General features: G+C 41.9%; 1 protein-coding gene across 1 annotated transcript in view; it reads left to right on the forward strand.

The window, feature by feature from the left end:
- LOC124788661 (carbonic anhydrase-related protein 10-like) overlaps window positions 1-24,007 on the forward strand; it is a 684,001-nt gene that overhangs the window by 293,187 nt on the left and 366,807 nt on the right. The window contains exons 6-7 of the mRNA XM_047255937.1: window positions 241-307; window positions 21,231-21,385. Of these exons, the coding sequence (XP_047111893.1) occupies window positions 241-307; window positions 21,231-21,385 (222 nt within the window). The remainder of the gene's footprint in view (window positions 1-240; window positions 308-21,230; window positions 21,386-24,007) is intronic.

Consider the following 24,007-nt stretch of genomic DNA (forward strand, 5'->3'; position numbering starts at 1 on the left):
GTATCAGTTGCAAAACGCACGAATCGCAAATTAAAACTGCAGCATGCTGGCATCGATTAAGAGCCGTTAAATAAATGGGGCTTTATGTCACGTAGGGTTTACTGCGTGCTTCGTTGGTTTATGCGCTACTGTTTGTATTACATTGTAGCTGGCCGTAAAAAAAAAAAAAAAAAAAAAAAAAATGACCGCTAAAGCCTTAAAATAACGATTCGATTAATTCTGCTTTTACGTATGTTTCAGCTCGGAGATTTGTCGAATCCTGAGCTGAGGATACTGACAGATCAACTGGACAAAATTAGACACGGAGGTGAGTAAATAACTTACTTCAGTTTCTGTGTTTCCGAATAACAATAATAATACTTAGTTAATAATAATATTATTGAAAATGCTACGGATAGACTTTCAAAACGGACGTATTGTAGTTGGGAAATCTGAATATAACTATAGCTTAGAACGTTTTTGTTTTAAAATACAGTACAAATTACACAATTATAGGAAGTATAATGTCTTGGGAAACACGTCAGAGCATTATAAATACTCCATGATATAAAGGTACAGTATTACTTTTCAAATGTTTCTTAGCCAGTGAGTCACTACTTACGGCAGACTCCATTTTGTATTCATTTCTTCAGTTGTTTAATTAGATAACATCCATTGTTTAGTTATGGTCAGACTATTTCCTCTGCTCAGGCACCTGTCATTAGAATGTGGATAAGATCAACATAGTGCTTTAAGACGAAACTGCAGCCGATAGTGCCCGATTACAAGAGTAGTAGAAAGCGTTTTGTTCTAGTCGCATCATTTACGAATTTATGAGTTATAATGAGAAACGAACGAATATATAAAATCAGTAGCAGGGAAGGCGAATGAAATACAAAACAGAACAGTGTTCTGTTCTATCTTTTTGGCATCCCAAATCACCACTCAGAATCTGTACCTATTCTTGTAAGTGGCAGGATTTTAATCGCCCTTTGGAAATTTGTGGTAACTGAAAATCATCTACAATTCAATTAATAGCTTAATAGTATTTGAATAAAAACATCTGCGTCAGTTTGATAACAGGAAAATAAAAACAGCTGAGTCGTTTGTTTAACCAACAAAAGTCTTTCACCGTGGACTTGACAAAAATTTAATCACTTATGTTTATGGCCAACAGAAACAGCTCGTTTTCTTGAGGAGCTGGTACTTTTACGTCCATCCCAGAACTGAAGTAAGTAGTACGCCTCCATTCTTTCACGATCGAAAATATTTTACGATCTTTTACAGGAGTGAGGTACACAGACGAAACTCAGTAGAGTTAACTAATCGATAGACACAGCAAAAATCTAGAAAATCACAGGGTCATTAAATACTCTGAGTTCACGAGGGGATATGAGCCTTGAAGGTCCACGGCAACATGAAGTTACCTGGTTAGTAAGACTCACAAACTATATGAATACTGAATATATATTGTCGTGAATGTGAATACAAAATCTCATGTTTCAAACACAAGTGCCCTTCAACAGATCAAGTGTCTTTATATGAACGTACATCTACAAAAGATGAGGAAAATCATCTTACGTTCGTGTTAAGGCCAATGAAATTATCCAATTTATGCAAAACAAGGAGATAATAAACTGGCAAGCCCACATGACTGAATAGGAATTGTATATTAACGGCCCCTTGTTCCAGAGAAACTCTGAACTGGCACAAACAGCTAATATTAGCTGCGCTGAAGACGACTACAAAGTACGTAGGACGTTCAATAAGTACTGCAACACCTTTTTTCTGGAAGAAGGTTGGTTTTATTCAGTGTTTCAATACACCATACTATTCCGACTCCTTTGGCTACAAAACAATATTTCTCAACGTCATCTCCCTTCAATGTGACGGCCTTACGCCACCATACTGGCAGGATGTGTATGTCTGCATCGTAGCACCCTACTGATCGATGTCGGAGCCAATGTCTCGCTCCATCAATAACCTCCCAATCATCCACGTACTGATTCCCGCGGATTGCATCCTTCATTGGGCGAAACAGATAGAAATCGAAGGTTCGAGATTCGGGCTATAGGGTGGATGAGAAAGCACAGTCAAATGAGGTTTTGTGTTCCTCTCGGAGGCGCTGGCTTGTGTGAGGCGTTGATTGTTATGCAGAAGGTGAAATTCATTCGCGTTGTTGTGGAGACGAACACACTGAAGTCTTTCCTTCAATTTTCCGAGGATAGTATAATGCATCTCACAATTGACTAGTGCAGTATGAGGGAGGATCTAAAAAAGAATAGCGCCTTCAGTGTCCCCGAAGACCATCGCAAAGCTTTCACCAGCTGAGGGTGCGGCTTTGAACTTTTTCTTTGGAGGAGAAGTGGTGTGACGCCGCTCCATTGCCATTTTATTTCTGGTTAGAGGTGATGAACCCATTTTTCATCGCCTGTGATGATGTTCGGCACAAAAATTGTCACGATCAGCCTCGTATTACGCAAGCAATTTGGCGCTGAGGATCCTTTGTAGCTCTTAATGTTCACCTGTTAGGCGGAGGGAGCCCAGTGGGCGACACGCCTTTGCGTACCCCTCCTGATGACGAGAGTATCAGCACTACCAACAGAGGCATCCAGCTGAACAGCAGGTTGTTTGACTATGATCCGTCAAGCACCTCTAATGAAAGGGTCGGCACGTTCCATCAGTTCAGGAGTCACAGCTTTGGGCCGCCGGCCGGCATGCGGCAGGTCGTGCAGCTTCGCGTGACCCTGTTGCGGTGATGACAGACGCCTCGCACAACGACTCCACGTGCTTTTGTTCACTGTGAGGGCTCCGTAGATATTTTACAAGTGCCTATGAATATCTGTAGTGTTCAGGTTTTCCGTCATAAGGAAGACAGTTGCAGTTCTCCGCTTGGAACGCACCTTCGTTACAGTCGCTATTGTAAACGCTGCTTGTACCACCGTCAGCTATATAACTTAATGAAACTACAGGGGCTGAAGCGGGAGTATTCCACGATGTCTCACAACAGATTCCGCCATGTTTCAACCGAAATTGGCCTAGAAAAAAGATGTTGCATTACTTATTGAACACAACTCTTATCTCCAGTAAATTAATTTTATGTTTCACACGGCAGCAAGCAAGCAACCATCTGCATCACTGTAAGGCTAACCCGAACCCATATCACAGTTGCAAGTTGTCTATCGACGGCCTCCAGGGTCACGAAATATCTCATTTTCGATGTTACATTCACTTATTAACCGAATTGAATATGCTGTACAAATCTACTCATTAAAAGCTTTTTCTTTAATTTATTTGGTGTTGGCTTAACCATCTAAGCATATCTCAGTAACTACAGATTTGGTATACAATACTTAGACATTTGAAATTATGTTAATTCTAGGTAAACTTCACGGTTCATTTTGTATAGTCGTACATTCAATACAGTCCGTCTATCGCAACTTCACATGCTAGATCCTCTGTTTCTGATTCATTACTGGATATCCGCTTCTTGTAGAAACAGGACAATACTGATATAGTCCACTGTGTGCGGCGGCGCGGTTCCTTCCGTCCTTTTACGACGACGAACCTTCACCTACCTGTGAACATTGTCTCAGCAGATCATCAGTAGGGAAGCCGAGCGAAACCTACTGTACTTCAATGTGAACCAGGCTGCAATTAAAGTCACTAATCTACGTTTCGGGAGAAAGTTTTCACACGAAATGAAAGGTGGGAAATTTTGTCCTTAATTAATATATTCTGAAACTTAAGTGAACAATTATCACTGCCAAGCCCGTGCTAGTCTTAGTCACTCACAATCCCTTTCACTGACGTCAGCACGTTTATGGTGTTGCATTTCCCGAAAACTTAATAGCTACAAAAATACGGATTGTTTTTGATTGAGAATACTCGCCAAATATTAAGTCTGGCGGTACCAAATGCAGTAACAATTTTTAGCCAGCGCCCTGCTCAATACGCCACGTGGAATTTATGTCTTTTCTCGTCACAAAATTCACTTAAAATTCCGAAATTTCTACACACCCATCGGAATAATTATTCCGTGACTTTACAACACTTTTGATGTATGAAATGGCTCGAATGGCTCTGAGCACTATGCGACTTAACTTCTGAGGTCATCAGTCGCCTAGAACTTAGAACTAATTAAACCTAACTAACCTAAGGACATCACACATCCATGCCCGAGGCAGGATTCGAACCTGCGACCGTAGCGGTCGCTCTGTTCCAGACTGTAGCGCCTAGAACCTCACGGCCACTCCGGCAGGCGATGTATGAAACACTGCTAGATCCGGCAACTTATCATTTCCATCGGAACTACTGCTACAGACGTCCGAACTGTTTCATGGCTAGGCTCCGACTCTTCTCTATAATGCTCTAAGTCTTCTCTACGAGCAGAGAAAGGCGCGCGAGGAATATTGTTTTACATTGGTCAGTTTACTCAACAGCCAATAGCAAAACAACATTCTCCCGCGTCAGACCGCGCTTTTCATCAATAACCAAACGCAAAGTAATAAATCTAACGACTGCACTTTTTACCAACGTAATTTCCTAATATGCTGAAATTTTGTTTATGAATAAAGCTATTTACTATTATTATTTATACCTGAATTAACTTTCCCTTTACTATAAACTTACTTTACAAATCTATTCTACAAAAATTCCCTTTGTCCACATCCATACTTTTCCAAATGTTCCCCCACTAAATCCCACAACATAACTCGTTAAACAATTATCTTCACATTAACCTTAAACCACACTCACACATCATTCATACTGCTAAAACACATTTATTACATTTTACCTACACAAAAGGACATAATACCACTTTATGAAAATACTAGAACAGTTTATGAAAAACATTCTATTACTTTAGTGCACGCTAGTGGGCGCAATCGAAACTAAATCAGTCCCTATCCAATATTGTCCTCTATCGGCTGACACACAAACTAAGTGCGCGTCCAGTCTCGCGTCACCATCTGTAACTATCCAGCTCTGAAACACATCTCCCACTTAACCGCCTCCAAGCCAGGATCGGTATACGGCGCTACGCCTCATTGGACAGCTGTGGAAACAGGTCCGTCAGAAATGTAGGTTGGGGTATAATCTTACGTTACAGACGTAACACAGTAACTCAAGTATTGAAATTAATAACTAAGCATAATTCACGGACTGCAAATTATCCACATTATATTCTTCCAATACTAAAGCATGACAGTTCTTAGCGAGTTCCAACAAAGTTATCACGTAATTTCAGAGCAGTATTGAACTTTGTCGCTGATGCCAGCCAACCTCTCCCCTAATTATAAAATGTAACACCCACAACATGATAGAAGAAAATAAGTTTACTATTAATTACGTATTTGCTATACGACTTGTTAACACGGAAATTCGATTCTCTAAAGAACCGTTTGTGGGTGGGTGTGTGCCACGCGGCTCTTGCTAAGCGATTTTTCCCGCCAAGCATTTCTAGATTAGGTGATATGCTTAAGGCATGTCGTGCATTTACCACCCAGAGATAAGCTGCTCTAGCAGATGAATAAGTAACGAAGACTGTCTGAGACAGGCAAGGACTTATCGATATACACATAAATATATAGTACGAATAATCTGTAACAGCAGATGGCTTTCAACCTAATCGACATAAATCTTGACTGATGTGTTATGACCCCCTTGGGGTGGCGATAGCACATTTACTTCTGGGAATGTGAAGCTCACCTGTTAAAAAAAACGAGTACAAGACGATAGTGTATTAAATTCTCTAATGAAGTCTGTATCGAACAGGAATCTCAGCAGACAAATAACGAATGTTGAAAGTCACTGATAATATCACTGCAGGAAATCTCCAGCAAAACTCTGTTGTATAAAATCAGACAACTGGTGTTTTGTGCCATAATTCGGCTGCCTCCATAGTATGTCTTGCAAAGAGATCATGAGAAGAAGGTCGGAAAGATTAGGACACACACACATACACACACACACAATTACTGTCTGTGACCCTCATTCTAACGATCACTAACGCCAACCGTTTCAGAATTATCGACGATCACGTTTTGCCCTTAATTGTAGTTCATCGTGATATACTGTGATACTCCAACCTTCCAAGATGAGAATGTCCTGCATCATAAGACTGCAAGTGTATGTTCCTGCCTTGACCAACAGTCAGGGTTCATATTGCACCCGTCATGGTCCGTAAAATCAGTCGCTCTTAATCGCACAGAAAATATCTGGGACTACTTGAAACATGGGGCAAAATGTTGCAGCCAGAATCCCCAGAATTTGATAGCTCTAAGGTATCCGATCAACACTGACCGCCTACAGCTGTGTATAGGATACCTGAAAAAATCTGTAGAAGTTTCCTCGGTGAATTCCAACCAGTATGAACACTAGAGGAAGTGTTACACGGTATTAGCTTCATATCTTCTAAGGGACGATTAATTTTTTTATCTGGTGAGTTTATACTTACATTTATCATGTGACGATATTGCGTACATTCATTGAAATGTTAAATGATCTTATGATGTTCAAAGAGCCTAACTGTTGCGTAGGCATCAGCAGCAAGAGCCACTTTCAGTGAATGTTTTCTGAATATTGTACCGCGACATAATGTAGAAACTGTGCTACAGAAAGCAACGTTTCAGTCACAATTGCAGTGGCCTTCTTCTGGGTTTACTGAAATGTTGCTTTCTCTAACATAGTTTTTGACATTATGACGCGGTAAGATACTCAGATGGCTTTTATGTCACCTGACTATATTTATCTGTTCGAAGTTTTGCTTGGATATTTTCACATACGTAACTGATAATTTACGTAATATATTATTATGGGATATCTGTCTGTATACGACAGTCTACCATTTTGAAACAGTGAATCAACTAAGAGATTTTACCGTATCAAAGTTGAGAATTCGGATGAAAGAGAAAAGCTTGGAGATATCCCCGTAAGTATAATCAGCGTACACACAACCGCAGTGCATGTTGATGGATTTACTATCATGTTCAGAATTCAATATGAGCTGCTGGAAATGGAAAGCATCTATATTACCGTGAAGTGTTCAGATAAATTACATTTCTCCATAGAAAGAAACAACGGTTAATGTGTTGAGATGTGTGGCCAGACAGAGGTCCGTGACCGGTACAGGACAGAGAGCTCAGCTGAAGCTCTGCTCACCTTGTACACTACTCACGTGACGTCAGCCTTCGATTATGGTTGTATATTTTACGACGTATGCGAAATAAATTCGATAACAACACTATCGTTGCATTTAAATAAATATTGGATGATGCTAACCACATTATGAGATGCACTACATGTGGAGGTTGATGTAACCTTATTGAGTATCAAGAAGGTAAACCATGCGGAGGGTGTTGAAACCCGTTTCATAGGTCGATCACGTGATGATCTAAGGATTAATTAACGGTCAGACATCGTCGTAAGACGTGACTATTGTACTGGAAATAGAATAATACTTCTCATTATTCAACTGGTGAGCCTTGTATGAAGAGTAAAACAAAACAACACGAAACCTTAACATAATTCCTAGCTAGGTTTAGCTATAAGATAATATTATTCAAAATAAACATTTTCCAAAGATCTACCTAGAAGCCAGAATGTTGCTTAATACCATCTTCCAGTAAGTGACACAGATTGAAACGGACTGACAGAAAAATGTTGGTACAGAAGCTGTCCCGCATCCAACTCTTACGGGAATATTTCTGCCATATTCTTTACCCATTACGCGGAACCAATTACGGAAGCAGTAAAATGTGACATATCTTGCAGAAGGAGCAGTATTGTTATACTAATAGATGCACTAAACATACTGAAGAGACTCATATATACCGAAAGGAATAAAAATTTGTCACGGGCAGTGGCATCTTGCACAATTAAACAGTGGATACTTTAATCAAATTGATATTAAATTCGGACGAAGTCCTGTATCACAGACTTTCTGACGGCCCGGCTATATCGGCCGTCTTTAATTCAGATAGTTAGAGGTCACGTAGAACCGGCATGTTGGAATACGAAAATGTACGAACAGATGAGAAGTGGCCATTACTGTCCGAAACCGGGGGATATTCTTGTATTAACGGCAGTAATAAACTGTTACAAAAAGATTAGTGTAAGTTACGGGGCGACACTGCAGCTGAATGATCGGCGAACTGATTAGCTGCTCAGTACTAGCGGCCGTGGATGGGCAGCTGCCAGAAAACGCCCGTGCAGAAAATTATTAAAAAATTAAAAAATGTGTTAAATCACACTGCTGTTCTGCAGTAACCTTCGAGCACCGAATATATTAGATCGGTTTATTGACAGTATTGGATCATTATAAAGGCCCGAAAGTGACTTGAATTGACGCTCGTCTCTATAAGTTAAGGGAAAATGCAGTAGCGTCCATTTTAAATTTTGTTGCAAGTGGTATAGTATATCGTACTCTAGAACGATAGTGAAAACTCATCGCTGAATTTTGATGTTGGACTGATCAGCGTTATTTCTGGACGGAGACAAGAGTATTACTATCGTAAATAAGAATTCGGTTACCCAATGCAAGTGAGTTACTCTGAGGAAGCAGTGATTTTGCACCATACTTGGAATAGTCAAGTTCGTCCTCAGTAACCTCTGTGTAGTCAAATGTAGTAACACAGGAATGGAAATTATCGGGAGATACTGGATAGTTACGGGGATAGTTACACAGGCCCCGATTTTCTGTGGAGCCCTCATAGGTCGATGACTCGAACTAGGTGTGCCTAGGTTCCTTACGGGCCGACTGGTTAATGAAACAACTTATCCTGAGTTAACTTAGTGCACGGAGGAAGAGAGACGGCGCCACAACTTTCTTATCAGGAAGTGCTGAGCGTCCTTGTATGAAAGGGACCGACGACTGGAAAGGGCGACAACATTCAACCGCGATAATGGAGACCCGCAATGCAGTCGACACCAACCAGAAATTTTCTAGGGAAACTGTGTGCTATAGTTTCATAGTATCCACTATTAAGTGTCATGTTATTGAAAGTTGTACCTAATGTTTAGAATTGTGTCTATCAATAATCCTACCAGAACTATGCATTTAAGTGCTGTTACGCAAACGCATTCGTTACCTGCGTGAGTCGCATGTGTAGTAGTATTAATCCAGTTTTTTTTCTCTCGTGGTCGAGATCCATATCGAAGGAGCAATGAAGCAAATAATCGAAAATCTGAGATATGAGATTAAAATTCAGTATGCCAGGACATAAGCTATAAGATTTGGTATTAACGTTCCTACCACCTTTGAGGAAGCATAGAAGGAATTACAGGGTGCTGTATAGTCTACTGAGCGTAGAATATGGCAAAGGGAAATTCCTCACCAAGTGAAGTCTTCTGGTACCAAAGATAGGCCTTTTCTGAGAAGAAAATTTCTGACAGTATGCGTTTGGAGAAAAGCGATGTTTGGAAGAGTCTGTATGGAAAAACGGCGGAAGAAGGAAGAGTTTGGAGTGCTATGTTGCAAAGAATACTAAAAATTAATTAACCCTGTAAGACAAGAAATGAAAAGGTTCTGCGCAGAATTGATATGGGCAGCTATATATGAGAAATTCCAAGTCGTAAACACTACAGGATGGTAATATGTCTGTAAATTTTTCGTAGAGTAACTACCACGGTACCTGTGGGAGCCATAAGGGGCAAGAGTAGAGGAGAAGACAGAGTTTGCGATATATATTACAAATAATTTTGGACTTTGAGTGCATTACTGTCAGATGAGGAGGCGGGCCATTCGAATGCAATACATCAACGACCTCGCGTGGCTAGGATTCGACAATTCATTGGCAGCTTTTCCGAGTACACAGCACCGCAGGTCGCTCAATTCCCATAAATTCTGACGGGTGCTGTGTGAGAGCGGGATGGGAGCTCGATACAGCCCCATATGTGTTACATAGGATCCATATCAGGTGAATGTAATGGCCAACATCAACGTAAATTCACTATCATGTCTCTCATGCCACTGTAGCACAATTCTGGCCTTGTGACATGGACAGTTATCGTGCTTGAAGATATCATCATTGAAGAAGATATCAACTTTGAAGCAATGCAGGTGGTCCACAGTAATGTTCACGTAGCACACAGCTATCATGATGCCTCAGGCTACAAAGACATGTCGCATGGAAGCCCAACTGTACGTCTCCCATTGCATACTACTGAACCCAACGGCCTAAATCCGTGATGGGGTACGTACCGAGGAGCCTTACGCCTTGATGTCGGTGTATCCAGCCGCGACGACAGACCTAGTGTAACAAGAATCTTGACTCAACCAAAGCGACACGTCTCCATTGATCCAATCTCTATAACCTCGTGCGCACTACAATCATAATTGATGATGTCGTCGGATCCACATCGGTACACGTGAGGATCGTCTTCTGCGGAAAGCGGTTTGCTCCGAAACACTTGTGCATTTTCCAGCCTTTTAATCTGTCTGCCACAGATCGCCACCTCTCCTGCCTTAAAAAGCGGCCAAGTCACGACCTCCTGTTTCCATGGAGAAAGAAATGTCGTGTAACTAGGGCCTCCCATCGGGTAGACCGTTCGCCGGGTGCAAGTCTTTCGATTTGACGCCACTTTGGCGACTTGCGCGTCGATGAGGATGAAACGATGGTGATGAGGACAACACAACACCCAGTCCCTGAGCGGAGAAAATCTGCGACCCAGCCGGTAATAGAACCCAGGCTCTTAGGATTGATATTCCGTCGCACTGACCACTCAGCTACCGGGGACGGACAGTTTCCATGATGAGAAGTAGATATCTAACACCCTGTCACCTACTCGTGCTTTCACCACCCTCCAACCACTTTCCGTTTATACGACAACAGCATACGAAAAGGCGACCTGCTTCGCCGATCTAAGATGCTCATTCCAAGACGCCGCACCATAACAATCAAAGTCTACTGTGCTAGTGGATTCCCACATTTGAGATTAGTTCGTCGCTAAAATTATTCGCCATCCTTCTCTGCTCGCCTGTATACTTTCCTCGCCACGTCACGTACCTGCGACGCTGCCAACGGCGCTCCATTCGCGGAAGGCTGTCTTCCTAGTGTTTTGGCTCATCATTGAACGTGGAATTGGGTAACGACTTTGTTGACTGCCGAACGAACGAAAATGCGAAAATAATATTTTAAGTGACGTTAGTTTCTAGCCATTTCTCTACGGAGCATGCAACCTTGGCAGAATTGTTCAGTATTAGAGCCGTTTCAAAACTAGTCCAAATGTTTTTGCATACCGACTCAATGGCGTCTGTGTACCGTGGTCCAACTATTCCTGCCTCAAGCGGAGCAGCAGTCAAATCGGTACGTCAGTGACAATCGCCCTGCACCAAAGTATAAGAAGACAATTTCGCTTGAGAAATCGCTTGGTGATTGATGGTCGGTTAACAAACTTGATTGCGAGTCGGGCGCTATGACTGCCATGTGTCTTCATGATGACTGAAACTTCACCCTCTCTCCCAGTACCATTGTATAAATGAAACTCCGGGAGTTAGTTCGTGGGTAAGAGCAGTATACGCCAGAAAACTTTAGCGAAACCTAGCCTTAGTGAGGGCTGTGTGGAGACTCGAAGTAGAAACCGCTGTGATCTTCCAAAGAAATAAAGTTAAGCTTCTAGCGTTTGCAGAAGATAAGGTGTTCATTGCAAAAAGTGGAACACAAGTAGAATATCTGTGTATGTCGTAGAAGAAGCCTCTATACATGGCCTAAAAGTAAGGAAACAAAGTACATGACAGTTCCAAGACGAAGAGATAAACAAGACAACATAATCGTGTCTAATAACCGGGAAACATAAATCCGAATGTGCTGAACAGCTCAAATTTCTGGGTCCAATAATAGACGAAAAAAATTAGAGAGAAGTAGAAACAATAATGTGACTGCAAAATGCTAATAGAGCTTACCAATCCACACAAAAACTTCCGGGGGCTAAACTACTGACAAGAAAAACTAAACTGAAGCTGTGCAACGCAGTCATCAGACCTATCAAAACCTGTGGAGCAGAAACACGGAGTTAAGCTGTAATGGAATAACACCAATTAGAAGTATTTGAAAATAAAGTTTGTAAGACAATTTATGGTTCATAGTATGACAATGAATCGCGAAGGTGGAAGGGAAGGCCGGCCGGGGTGGCCGAGCGATTCTGGGCGCTACAGTCTGGAACCGCGCGATCGCTACGGTCGCAGGTTGGAATCCTGCCTCGGTCATGGATGTGTGTGATGTCCTTAGATTAGTTAGGTTTAAGTAGTTCTAAGTTCTAGGGGACCGATGACCTCAGAAGTTAAGTCCCATAGTGCTCAGAGCCATTTTTTTGGAAGTGAAGGCGCACCACAGAAATCCACACTCTTTCACAACAAACAAGAACAATTAGCATAATAAATTCCAAAAGACTTCATTGGGCAGGCCTTCTGATGAGAATGGAAGAGAATCAAGTAGTTTCAAGTATATTTATGTGGAAGTCAGTTGGTAAGAGACCGAGGGGGAGGCCGGGAGGTACATGGGTAAATGAAATTAAAGCAATACGAAACAGGCTGATTGAGATAGTGAGGATGAAGTAGCACAGGACAGGAGCATTTGGTGGGAACTTGCGAGGTCGATCGTGAGCTGTGAGTCTGTTGGAAGCCAAGAAGAAGAAGAAAATGGTGAAAAAGAAACAAAGATCTGCGGCCGCTCGACGCTTTTGCAAGGCCTGGCACTGAATAACACGGAGCAGCAACGTGTGGGTTAATGGGCGAGTTCTGGCGCCCTGAAAATATTCTAAGTTCGGAGTTGGCGTGGCCGCGCTGGGGCCTGTCGGCGCGCCGTGTCCCAGCAGCAACCACGTGGTGCCGAACATAAGCCGGGGTCCCGGCCGACCGCGTGACTGGGAATTCCTTGGTGACACTGTGTCGATGAAAGAGACTTGTATGCTGGGAGTGCCAAAGATGGCGGACTTCGTGAAACCATCATGGCAGACGTTTCACACTTCATATAGAAATTAATAGTAGCCAGATGAATCATGATACCTCAAAAAGAAACATGTACATTACCATTATTTGCCCGGCGATTCTGATGGTGTAATCAGATTTTCAATTCTTTATTAGTTTAAAGTTCAGTATCTGATAATAAATTATACAAGTGACACCCAGCAACGAATTTCCACAATCTAAACGGTTCATCCGATTTTGTCGATCGACGTGTCTTTAGAAAGCTATTAGTGTACACCTAGATTGGTATAAATTACAGGCATGCAACTTGAATAGTACATGAGTTATTGGAGGTCAAAGTGGTCGATTACTATTAATCGCGTGAGGCCGTAAGTACTCCACAGTTACACGAAAACACGGTAGCAACGTGCTTATAAATATATTTATTCGTCTATGCCTTTGTTTATATCCGATATATACTATTCATGAAGAAATTGGTTAAATATTTACTGTGTTCAGAAAGCACAGAGACATCAGGCTACTGGCCTGCCTTTTGTTGCTATTCCTTTGATATATGTTTATTTAATTTGTTTATGTATTTAATAATGTGTGTTAGAGAGTGTTTATGGTCCAGCCGTAGGAATGAAACGTCCCCTTTGAAGAATTATACATGACTGTCCTTAAACTGACACACAATATTTTGTTAGCGCAACGCAATCTGACTTTCAAAATTCCCTACAAAAGAATGGCCCTGACTAACATTAAACTATACCTTTCACAAATCACTTACCTCACAAAAATCTTCGCTGCTCAAGCTACTGCAATACAGCGAGCGCCACTACTGCCAGCTAAATAAAAGATTCAAACTATGGAAGGCACTAACTACTGATAGGGATAGTTAGCAAATGAAAGATATTAATAGAGAACGAACAATGTATTTACCTTGATATCATCATATATAAATATAGCAGTTCATGACAAATTTCAAAACTCCGCCATCTCTCTCCCCACATCCACCACTGCTGGCGGCTCACCTCCAACTGTGCAACGCTACACGCTGTTCACATCCAGCTGCCGCTGCCCAACACTACAATGGCGAGTATTACAACAATGCAAAGCAGCCGCAGACTGCACACAGCACAGCCAGTGATTTTCATACAGAGGTGGCGTTACCAATAAAAAAACCTAAACAGCCTACTTACATAAAGAAAACATAAACAGCCTACTTACATAGCCCCCATGCTCCCCACAAAAAATTTTTACAAATGGTGTTGGGCACTGGCCAATACAGATTTGTTAAAATTTTTTTCACAATTACAATAACAAAGAAATCAAAGGCACACACTTATTGATACAATGTTGGTCAAAAGCTAAAATTTTCTCACAGTCCATAAAGACAGTCCTCATCATTCGTCACAGTAAAATTGCAGTGTTTTTCTCAAAGTCTGAGCAGTAAAAGACAGTGCACACAGACGTAGTGGATTTCCATGCAGTCTTGAAGAAGTAGTGTTGTCCTTCCAACGGAAAGACAGTGCTGACTCGACATGCAGACAGGTAGTGGGCCACAACAGAGTAAACCCACAGCAGAGTCAGTCGACGTTTTGAAGAATATTGGTAGTTAGGACATCACAGAGCAGACCCACTGTAGTCCTGGTAGAAATTACGGTACTGGTGGGCCACCAGAGGTGCAGACCCACTGCAGTCCTTGTAGCAATTGGTGGGCCATCAAAGATGCAGACCCACTGTAGTCCTGGTAGAGACGGCCAGCAGCCATCTGTTGCAAATGTGCAGGTGCACAATCACCATCGAAGAGTCTTGCGGACAATATAGTAAGTCCATAAACCACCACTTGTGCACTCACAAAGTTTCTGGAATTGTCCTTAGATCCAGCAATGCTGTTATCCAGTCCCTTGCTGAATCATTAACACACGTGCAAACACTAACAGTCCCAACTTCTCACATATTGTCCATATACTATGACCAACAGAAACGTGTGCAGTGAAATGTTACTTAATTTGAAGAACTGGTAACAATTACAATTTGGTAACATAAAAATACAATAACAAAGGTACAAAATACATCATTAAAGAACATAATAATACAGATAACATTTGTAGTACAGGCTTTACAAAAGAATCGAACTAACATATACATCAGTGTTACAGGAATTATAAGTACCTACATAAAGATCAGAATAGCTTTGGAAACAACAACTTCACACATGAGCATTAAAACAGAACAGAATTAATAATGTCTAACATCTTTACAAAGTAAATAACATATTATAAATGCAAATTATGTTTGAGGATAACAGTATTCCTCATCATAGTGAATGTAGCTTAGTATTAGAAAAATTCATGAACAATGGTTTGCAGTTCTTTTATGGCTGCTTCGTGATTCTGTAATGCATTTTCATGCCGCGAAAAAATAGGTTGAAAATGCTCACAAATTTGTGTTTTTACGTCATTACAGACTTTTTGACATTTCGATTCAATGTTATGTAACTCAGTAGTTAAATCTTCGCGTGTTTGCTCAAGTGTGGTGTCTAACTTTTGAAGATTTTGTTCCATTGCGTCTAACTGTTGCTGTGTTTGTCTCTGGTGTTGTTCCATTGTGTCTAACTTTTTAAGATTTTGTTCCACTGTGTCTAACTTTTTAAGATTTTGTTCCACTGTGTCTAACTTTTTAAGATTTTCTCCCATTTGTCTCTGATTTTGTTCCATTTGTTGCATTAATTGCAATAATAATGTATTAGTGTCTGGAATCTGTTTCTCTACGCTTTTCGGCAGTGCATTTGCACCGGCAACATTCACAATTTGACAAGCAGAAAATGTGTCTTGACTTATTTGAGAAAACGGTGATGACCCAAAACCTGAATCTACAGTATTTGCGAAATTGTGTCCTGTCATTTCGGATTCCCGAGGCGAGCAGTTGCCGACCGATCGATCGATAATGCTTCCCTGTTCACTACCTGTTTCAATGTCTACACCATTGTTTGCCGCCCGCTCCATTTCCCCATGCGCAATTACCAAATTACTACTTTGAACATCAGTTAATTCATTACTCGGTGGCGCTAACACACTGCTTTCATTTTCACTGTCATTTCTCAGTTTACTTTGGAGCCTAGTATTACGTTTTTCACACGCCATTATTGTCACAGTATTTCACACGACAACACAGAAAAACACAATTTGAAGATCAAAAATAAGAGAACACATTAACATAGCACTGAAAATAATATCTAGTTAATTGCAGCTGCGAAATACTTGGTGCAAATCTACATGCATGCCACAACTGTTTTACTGTACAACAATGAAAGACTGCAACTACAAAGGAAATTCTCTCTATGATTATGCGCTATCAATAAACAATAGCTACACTAATTACACAAACTACAAGAAAAAAAAAATCAGAAGATTCCAGTGAGGTATCCTCGGCTAAGGGTCGACATATGAAACGTCCCCATTGAACAATTATACATGACTGTCCTTAAACTGACACACAATATTTTGTTAGCGCAACGCAATCTGACTTTCAAAATTCCCTACAAAAGAATGGCCCTGACTAACATTAAACTATACCTTTCACAAATCACTTACCTCACAAAAATCTTCGCTGCTCAAGCTACTGCAATACAGCGAGCGCCACTACTGCCAGCTAAATAAAAGATTCAAACTATGGAAGGCACTAACTACTGATAGGGATAGTTAGCAAATGAAAGATATTAATAGAGAACGAACAATGTATTTACCTTGATATCATCATATATAAATATAGCAGTTCATGACAAATTTCAAAACTCCGCCATCTCTCTCCCCACATCCACCACTGCTGGCGGCTCACCTCCAACTGTGCAACGCTACACGCTGTTCACATCCAGCTGCCGCTGCCCAACACTACAATGGCGAGTATTACAACAATGCAAAGCAGCCGCAGACTGCACACAGCACAGCCAGTGATTTTCATACAGAGGTGGCGTTACCAATAAAAAAACCTAAACAGCCTACTTACATAAAGAAAACATAAACAGCCTACGTACAGGAATATTTATTTAATTTCAAGTTATTTAAATGTAAATCCGGTATTTCGAATGTGTTTCAAAATGTGATTCTTCAGTTTCTCCCGGCGTATTTGTTGCTCGAACAGTCCACGGGTATACTGCCGGTTCAAAGCGTCCAACGAAGATCGTTGCCGAGATCATCAAAGGCACACTCGACTGAAATATCCAAATAAGTCGGCGGTAGCAGAGCACTGTTTGTCCGAGAAACACGAGATGGATTATGAGCGTACCAAGATCCTGGCTCAGACCTCTAAATATTGGGACAGCGTTATAAAGGAGGCTATCGAAATTCGCACCAGGGAAGATCTTATCAACCGAGACTGCGGCTACAATCTCAGCAAGGCTTGGGACCCGGCACTGAATGTAATTAAGAAGACTCTCAGCAAAAAGTACGAACTGGCGACCAGGGCGGATGTAGCAAGCACATCGACGCTACGACAGATTCCGACGCCCACGTCTTCGCGACCGCCGGCGCGCGGGCGTGGACGGCGAAGAGAGCGTCCCGCGGGGGATGGGATTTAAATCGGCCGCCCGCCCTCAGGAGCCCAGTTCGTCAGCGCACCTGACGATGGCGACATGTCTGATCGCCGAAATGTTGTGCCCGTTGTACACTATGAACCGGCAGTATACCCGTGGACTGTTCGAGTGTTTCAAAATGTTTGTGAGTGTGCATTGGCTTGGAGACATGATGGGAGCATTATCGCCAATCACAACGCTCATTACTAAGAGAGGCTACTACCGAAGTGAATGGAGGGGCAGTTATGAACAGTGTGGCGCAAGGGACAGTCGCAGAGGACACAGGAGAGTTCTGGACAGTACGGGAGAGGACACGAGAGGGTCCAGGGCAGTACGGCGCGACGGATGGACGCACGGTCGCGGCAGAGACTTGGATGGAGAGTGTGGAGCGGTTTGCACGTGACGCGGCAGATAGATATGCTTCGGAGTGCCTACTTGTGGACTTGTGAGATTTCCTTGTCTTCTACAGTGAAGACGTAGTGTGCATTTAGAAGTGAATATCTCGCAAGCTGTGTTGTTGAGTTCATAACTAATTACGTGCAGTAGGAATCTATTTTTTCCCTGTTATTCAACTTATATTATATTTAATTGCTGGAACATCGACACCAATAAGTGTTTTGCAGAAATATACGGCATTCTCAAAAGTTCTTCTACTATCATACTCATCATTTAAAATCAGTAAAGTAGTACCTGCAGAATTTTATTTAACTGCAATCTTTCATTCATAAATTAATACGTTACATTCGCAATTGCCGAGTGATAGGAACTTTTGACCATTCTATTCATGTGTATATTCATAATGTATACTGTTGACTCAGCAGTTTTTCGCTTGTAATGCGGCAACTACGTATCCCAGCCCCTAGACAACGAAACCAGTCAAAACTTTTAATATTTCAACACTGGGTCGGAGGGAACGTCGCTGAGTGCCACACCATACCATCACATGATTTCATTTTTATTTGAAATCCCGCAAACGTATCGCTCATTTTAGGTACGATGATCCATTATTGGTCGAATATTTCAGAGGAGAGAACCCTAACGAAAGACATAGCTGGAAAAACTCTCGTTCGACATTTCCTGACCAATCTTGGTCGGTTTGGGACCCTTTGTGTCAAGGAGAAGCTCAGTCAACTGCAGCGGCAGACTCTACAAGAGAACCGTGATGAATCAGGAAGAAACTTACCTTCAAAACTCCCCAAAAATGAAAAACGGCATAAAATCCCACGAGTACACTATCAGTGATGCATAATTCGAATCAACCAACTCATGCGAATGACTGGATTAATAGTTTTTCTGGCAATGAAATGGAAAGATAAAGCAGACTCAGCATGTGCCAGACTTCATTTCATTGTAGGACGCTGGGAAGATGCAGTCTACACTTCTGCAGCGCATCCAAAAATATTTATCAGCTATGTGAGGCCCTTACCAGATAGAACTAACAGCTGATACTGATCGTACAGAAACAACGGCGCCTTGGATGTTCACAAGTTAATGTGACTTACGGGAGGGCGACACACACACGCTGGAAACCTGAACTGTCAGACGCTTAACGATTCTAAGAACCAGTTTTAGGAAAGGAATTGAAGAATATACCAAACCTACTACGTATCACTTCCATAGGAATAGCGGGGATCAGACGAAATTAGTTACGTCACCCAACGGAGACATTTAAACAGTCGTTCGTCCCGCGCTCCGCACGCGATTCGAACAGCGAGAAGACCTTCATCGTGGCATAGCGGCAAGTACCCTCTGCCAACGCCTTCGCAGTGATTAGTGGAGTTAGAATACGTATGTAGATATCTCACAGATTGCGTAGCTGTAAAAACACACAAATTACACGACACACTGAGACCTACCGACAGTCACTGTCACCACTTCATGCGTAAATTGGACAAAGATAGACAAATTGACTGTGGTACCGGAACTAGCCACGCCATCTCACACTGTGAAGCGGTTTTCGGAACATAGATGCTGATAATCTGACGGTATCAGAACGCTGTCAGTGAAATACAGTGGTTCGTTGTAGTTTCTGCTTCCGCCTCCTGACAGATGCGGACAGATGACAACTCACATTGAATAAATGCTATACGGATTTCTTGCCACTTCAGAGCTATCCACCGTAGTCTTTGGCACGAGATTAGATTTCAGTAGGCACTTACGTACTTTATTTGGCCGAATTAAGCCATGGAGAAATAACGAAATCAGTGAACTTCCATATACTACCAAATGGTATGCCTATATCAGTGACTGAATACAATTAGCAGCGACGCTGATTTCGTTAGATGGTGGGTGATTCAAATGATTTCACTTTGCCGTTCAGCATCAGTTGAGCATTTCCATGTACCACTAAGAGTGTAGCCGCTGTCTACGTTAAGGGTGAAGTTACACTTTCTTATCTCAACGGCTTCTTTGATGAAAGAATTCCAAGATGTTGATGCATGGGATAATATTTCCGTTTCGGAAACTTAATCGTATGTCTGTTTGTGAGGCTGTGGTCGGCAAACAGCGGTTTATCAAATCAGGGATATTCAATGTGCTACGTACATCGTTCTGAAATTGTTCGTATTGCCTGACCAATTAAATTAAATTATAATTAAAGAGATGCCGCGCCCATGAAAAGTCAGCTTTCGTATCGCTGTTCCTGGAACATACGAAATGTGAATGGGGTAGCACTTAAGTCAACGCGAACAGCGTCAGAACGCTGCACACAGTAACGACGCCACATTAAATGTTCCGATTTTGAAAAATATGCTGTTGCAGAACACATGATCAGGAGCAAACATACGATTATGTTTGATAAAACGGAAACAATATCCCATGCACCTCTACCTACTGGGATTCCGTCATCAGAGAAGTTGTTGAGATCAGAATGAGTAACAACTTGAACCGAGACAGTAGCTACACTTTTACTGGTCCAAGGAAACGGTCAGTTGATGATGAAAGGGAAAGAGATATCAGACGAACCGTCGCCATCTAACGATACCAACATATCCAGAATTAGATTTTCACTCTGCAGCGGAGTGTGCGCTGATATGAAACTTCCTGGCAGATTAAAACTGTGTGTCAGACCGAGACTCGAACTCGGGACCCTTGCCTTTCGTGGGCAAGTGCTCTACCATCTGAGCTACCCAAGCACGACTGACGCCCCGTCCTCACAGCCTTACTTCTGCCAGTAACTCGTCTCCCACCTTCCAAACTTAACAGAAGCTCTCCTGCGAACCTTGCACTGGTACTGGCAGAAGTAAAGCTGTGAGGACGGGGCGTGAGTCGTGCTTGGATAGCTCAGATGGTAGAGCACTTGCCCGCGAAAGGCTAGGGTCCAGAGTTCGAGTCTCGGTCTGCACACATTTTTAATCTACCAGGAAGTTAGGAAACCAACATAGCTACCAATGATCTTCAGTGACAGACATCGACATAATCTTCACGAACATACGGAAGTTCCGAGACTTAATAACTTCTCCACGGCATAATTTTGTCAATTAAATGAAGTACCTATAAGCCTAGTAAGATGTAAAGTCCTGCAGACGACGGCGGAGGATGTCGTCGAAAGCTCTAGACTAACAAATCTGACCGGGAAGAACTACATGTACCATTCACACAAAAATATCACCGCGACAAGCTGCTTTGTGACATCTCACATACTTCAATTTTGACACGTAGTTTTCTGGTACTTTTAGGCGCTTGCCGAATATGCTTTGGTACATGTTTTCGAGTGTTTTGTACGACAAGGTTGGCGTTTCTTTTTACCTACTGACTTTTCACTTATAGGTCAGGAGGTAGAGGTGCGTCGACTGTCGATCCGCGGCCTGCTGCCCGACACGGACTACTACATGACGTACGACGGGTCCACGACGATGCCCGCCTGCCACGAGACTGTCACGTGGATCATCCTCAACAAGCCCATCTACATCACCAAGCAGCAGGTAGGGTAGCGCCGACCGCGCTGGCTCTAACGCTACTACGGCGTGATGCTACAAGGAGATTAATTGTCTCCCTACAAGGACGAGCTACGTTGTTAAACAGTATTATGTTCAAATAACCGTCAACTCAATAGTTTTTCGGTGTTATCCTAGATTGTCTTATACAATTTCGACTTATCAAAAATTTCAGTGTCTGTCTCTCTCGTCTTTAGAAACAAATAGAAATAATTATTAACCTAAGAGGCCGTAAAATGCTCAATGTTTTCTTATGGTCTGTGTTTGTGAACGAAAATATCACTCGTACCTTTATAAAAGTTGTTAGTATAGTAGATATAATTTTGCGCGAGTTGCAACTTTGTTACTTCATCCTCTGTGCTGTTCGATGGTTAAACCATAATCATCTCTTGGAAGGCGTGTTTTGCTTGGCTTTTTTACAGTGGAAAGCAGCGGCGATTTCTTGTGAGGACAATTTAACTAGTATGGAAAATATGTGTCCATATATGAGATCACATGTAGCACTCTTTTAAAACTAAAATTTACCACATCCTGATAACAAGTGCGGAAATAAATGCTGTCTCCTCTAATCACTGCACGTAATTGTGTATATATCTATACATCATCTAGTGCAGACGAGCTTCACAAATGAACGGGAGAAATAATTAGCGTAACTTTGGGAAACAAGACAGGAAGTTTACAATAAAGTTGAACTTTTGTTCAATACGCATAACCTCCAAAGAGAATGTACTTCATTGTCTTCTCTCTCCGTGACTGCTTTTCATTCGTTTTGATTAAAGACATAAATTTTTTTTTTCATCTCGGATTAAGTTGTGTCGTACAGCATTATATGCATTTTATTATCTTAGATAATAGCGACTATCCTAATTACAGTTACAGTTTCTTGTCTTCAATATCTACAGGGGGATGCCGTGGGGATTCACAGACGATCACATGAATAACGTATCATTAGGTATACGAAAATCATTTGATACGGCATCATATTGTCTTTCACCAAAGAAGCTAACAAGTTAGCAGACGTCTCCTACGTATATTATGTTGGTTCATAAGATAGTAGTGTTTTTGTCTAGCACGTTGGTATTCCGGTTGCTATGAGTTTATTTACTAACTTTCATTTTTTATTTGTAGTTGACTGTTGCTATCTGAGTTTACATACTATCGTTTTGCCATTTGGAGAAGTGAGTGGAGATGTGAACGCTGGAAAATGGAGTGCCAAGTGCAGGAATTGGAACGTTACCGACATATTCGCTTTTTGGAGTTCAATAGACGCGCGAGAGCAGTAGAGGCAGGCAGAAACATTTCCCCCGTGTTTGGGGATAATGCCACTGGACGGAGGACGGAAAGAAAATGGTTTTCTAGTTTTAAGATCGCTCTGAAATCTGTGACTCTTCACATTCAGGAAGATCTTCGAGGTTTGGTGAAGATCGTTTAAAAGCATTAATCCACAATGAGCCACGTCGCTGCCCTCGAGAACTGGCAAATGAGATGAACTGTGAACATTCCACAATCGTGCGATATTTGCATGCAATGGGAAAGGTTCAGAAATCGGATGTACTAGTACCGCGTTCTGTAAGCCAAAACCTCTAATATCAGCGGGGGCCATATGTGCAACTTTGCTTGTTCGTCATTAATTGGCTCATGAACAACACCGACCATTCTTATCTTGTATCGTTACTCGTGACAAGATATGGTGTCTTTATGCTAACGTATGGAAAAGAAAGGAATACTTTATCCCAAAAAAAAAAGCAATGTCCCCGCTCAAAGATTTGCACGCAACCACAACAGATAATGCCATGCATTTGATGGAATGGCGACGGTGTGATGTACTAGGAACTGCTTATCCGGGGTGCTGACATTTACTGTCCATAACTGGTACGTCTTGCAGATACAATCCAAGAACAACGACTAGGAAGGCTGTGTGAAGTGATGCTACCCCATGTTAAGGCCCGAACGCATTCTGCTAGACTGACAAAAACCCTTCCATGGACCTGGGTTGGGAAGTCATTCGGCTCCCACCTTTTCCACGGTCTTTCATCCTAAGATCTTCAACTTTTTCGCTCTCTATAGAAACAAGCTTCAAGTAACTTCCTTTCCGGATGAAAATGCGCACCGAACATGGTTCTACGAGTTCTGGGCCTCTAAACGACGTGATACCTATAGTCGCGGAATTGAAAAGTACCCCAGCTTTGTTGTAAATAGAGAAGGGAAATTGATGACTAAAGATTCTCTTATTTGTATCTGTAGTGTTTATCAAACATACGGAAAAACGCTAAGAACTTATCCGTCAGCCTAATATAACTTTTTTAAGGTGCAGTTCACTGACTGATCTGCACTTATTGCTGCACAAGAAATAACATATAACGTTACTGTTTTACGCGTGTATTGCATCACCAATTCTGCGTGCGTTGTAGCGATATAGTCGTCCCGTCTAGGTATTAAAATACGTTAAGGAAGCTGGGTACTTGATTTCTGTGTGTTTGGTTTTCTGCGATGGGCAGGGCGGGTGACGCGAACGTGTACCACTGCGATTTACAGACAAAGGTTAAGACAGGGTCTTGGAGATGACCACCCTCCAGACCACAAAATTGGAGGAGTTGACCTCCTGCGAGC

This window comes from Schistocerca piceifrons, chromosome 3, assembly GCF_021461385.2.
Source record: "Schistocerca piceifrons isolate TAMUIC-IGC-003096 chromosome 3, iqSchPice1.1, whole genome shotgun sequence".
NCBI classification, from domain to species: domain Eukaryota; kingdom Metazoa; phylum Arthropoda; class Insecta; order Orthoptera; family Acrididae; genus Schistocerca; species Schistocerca piceifrons.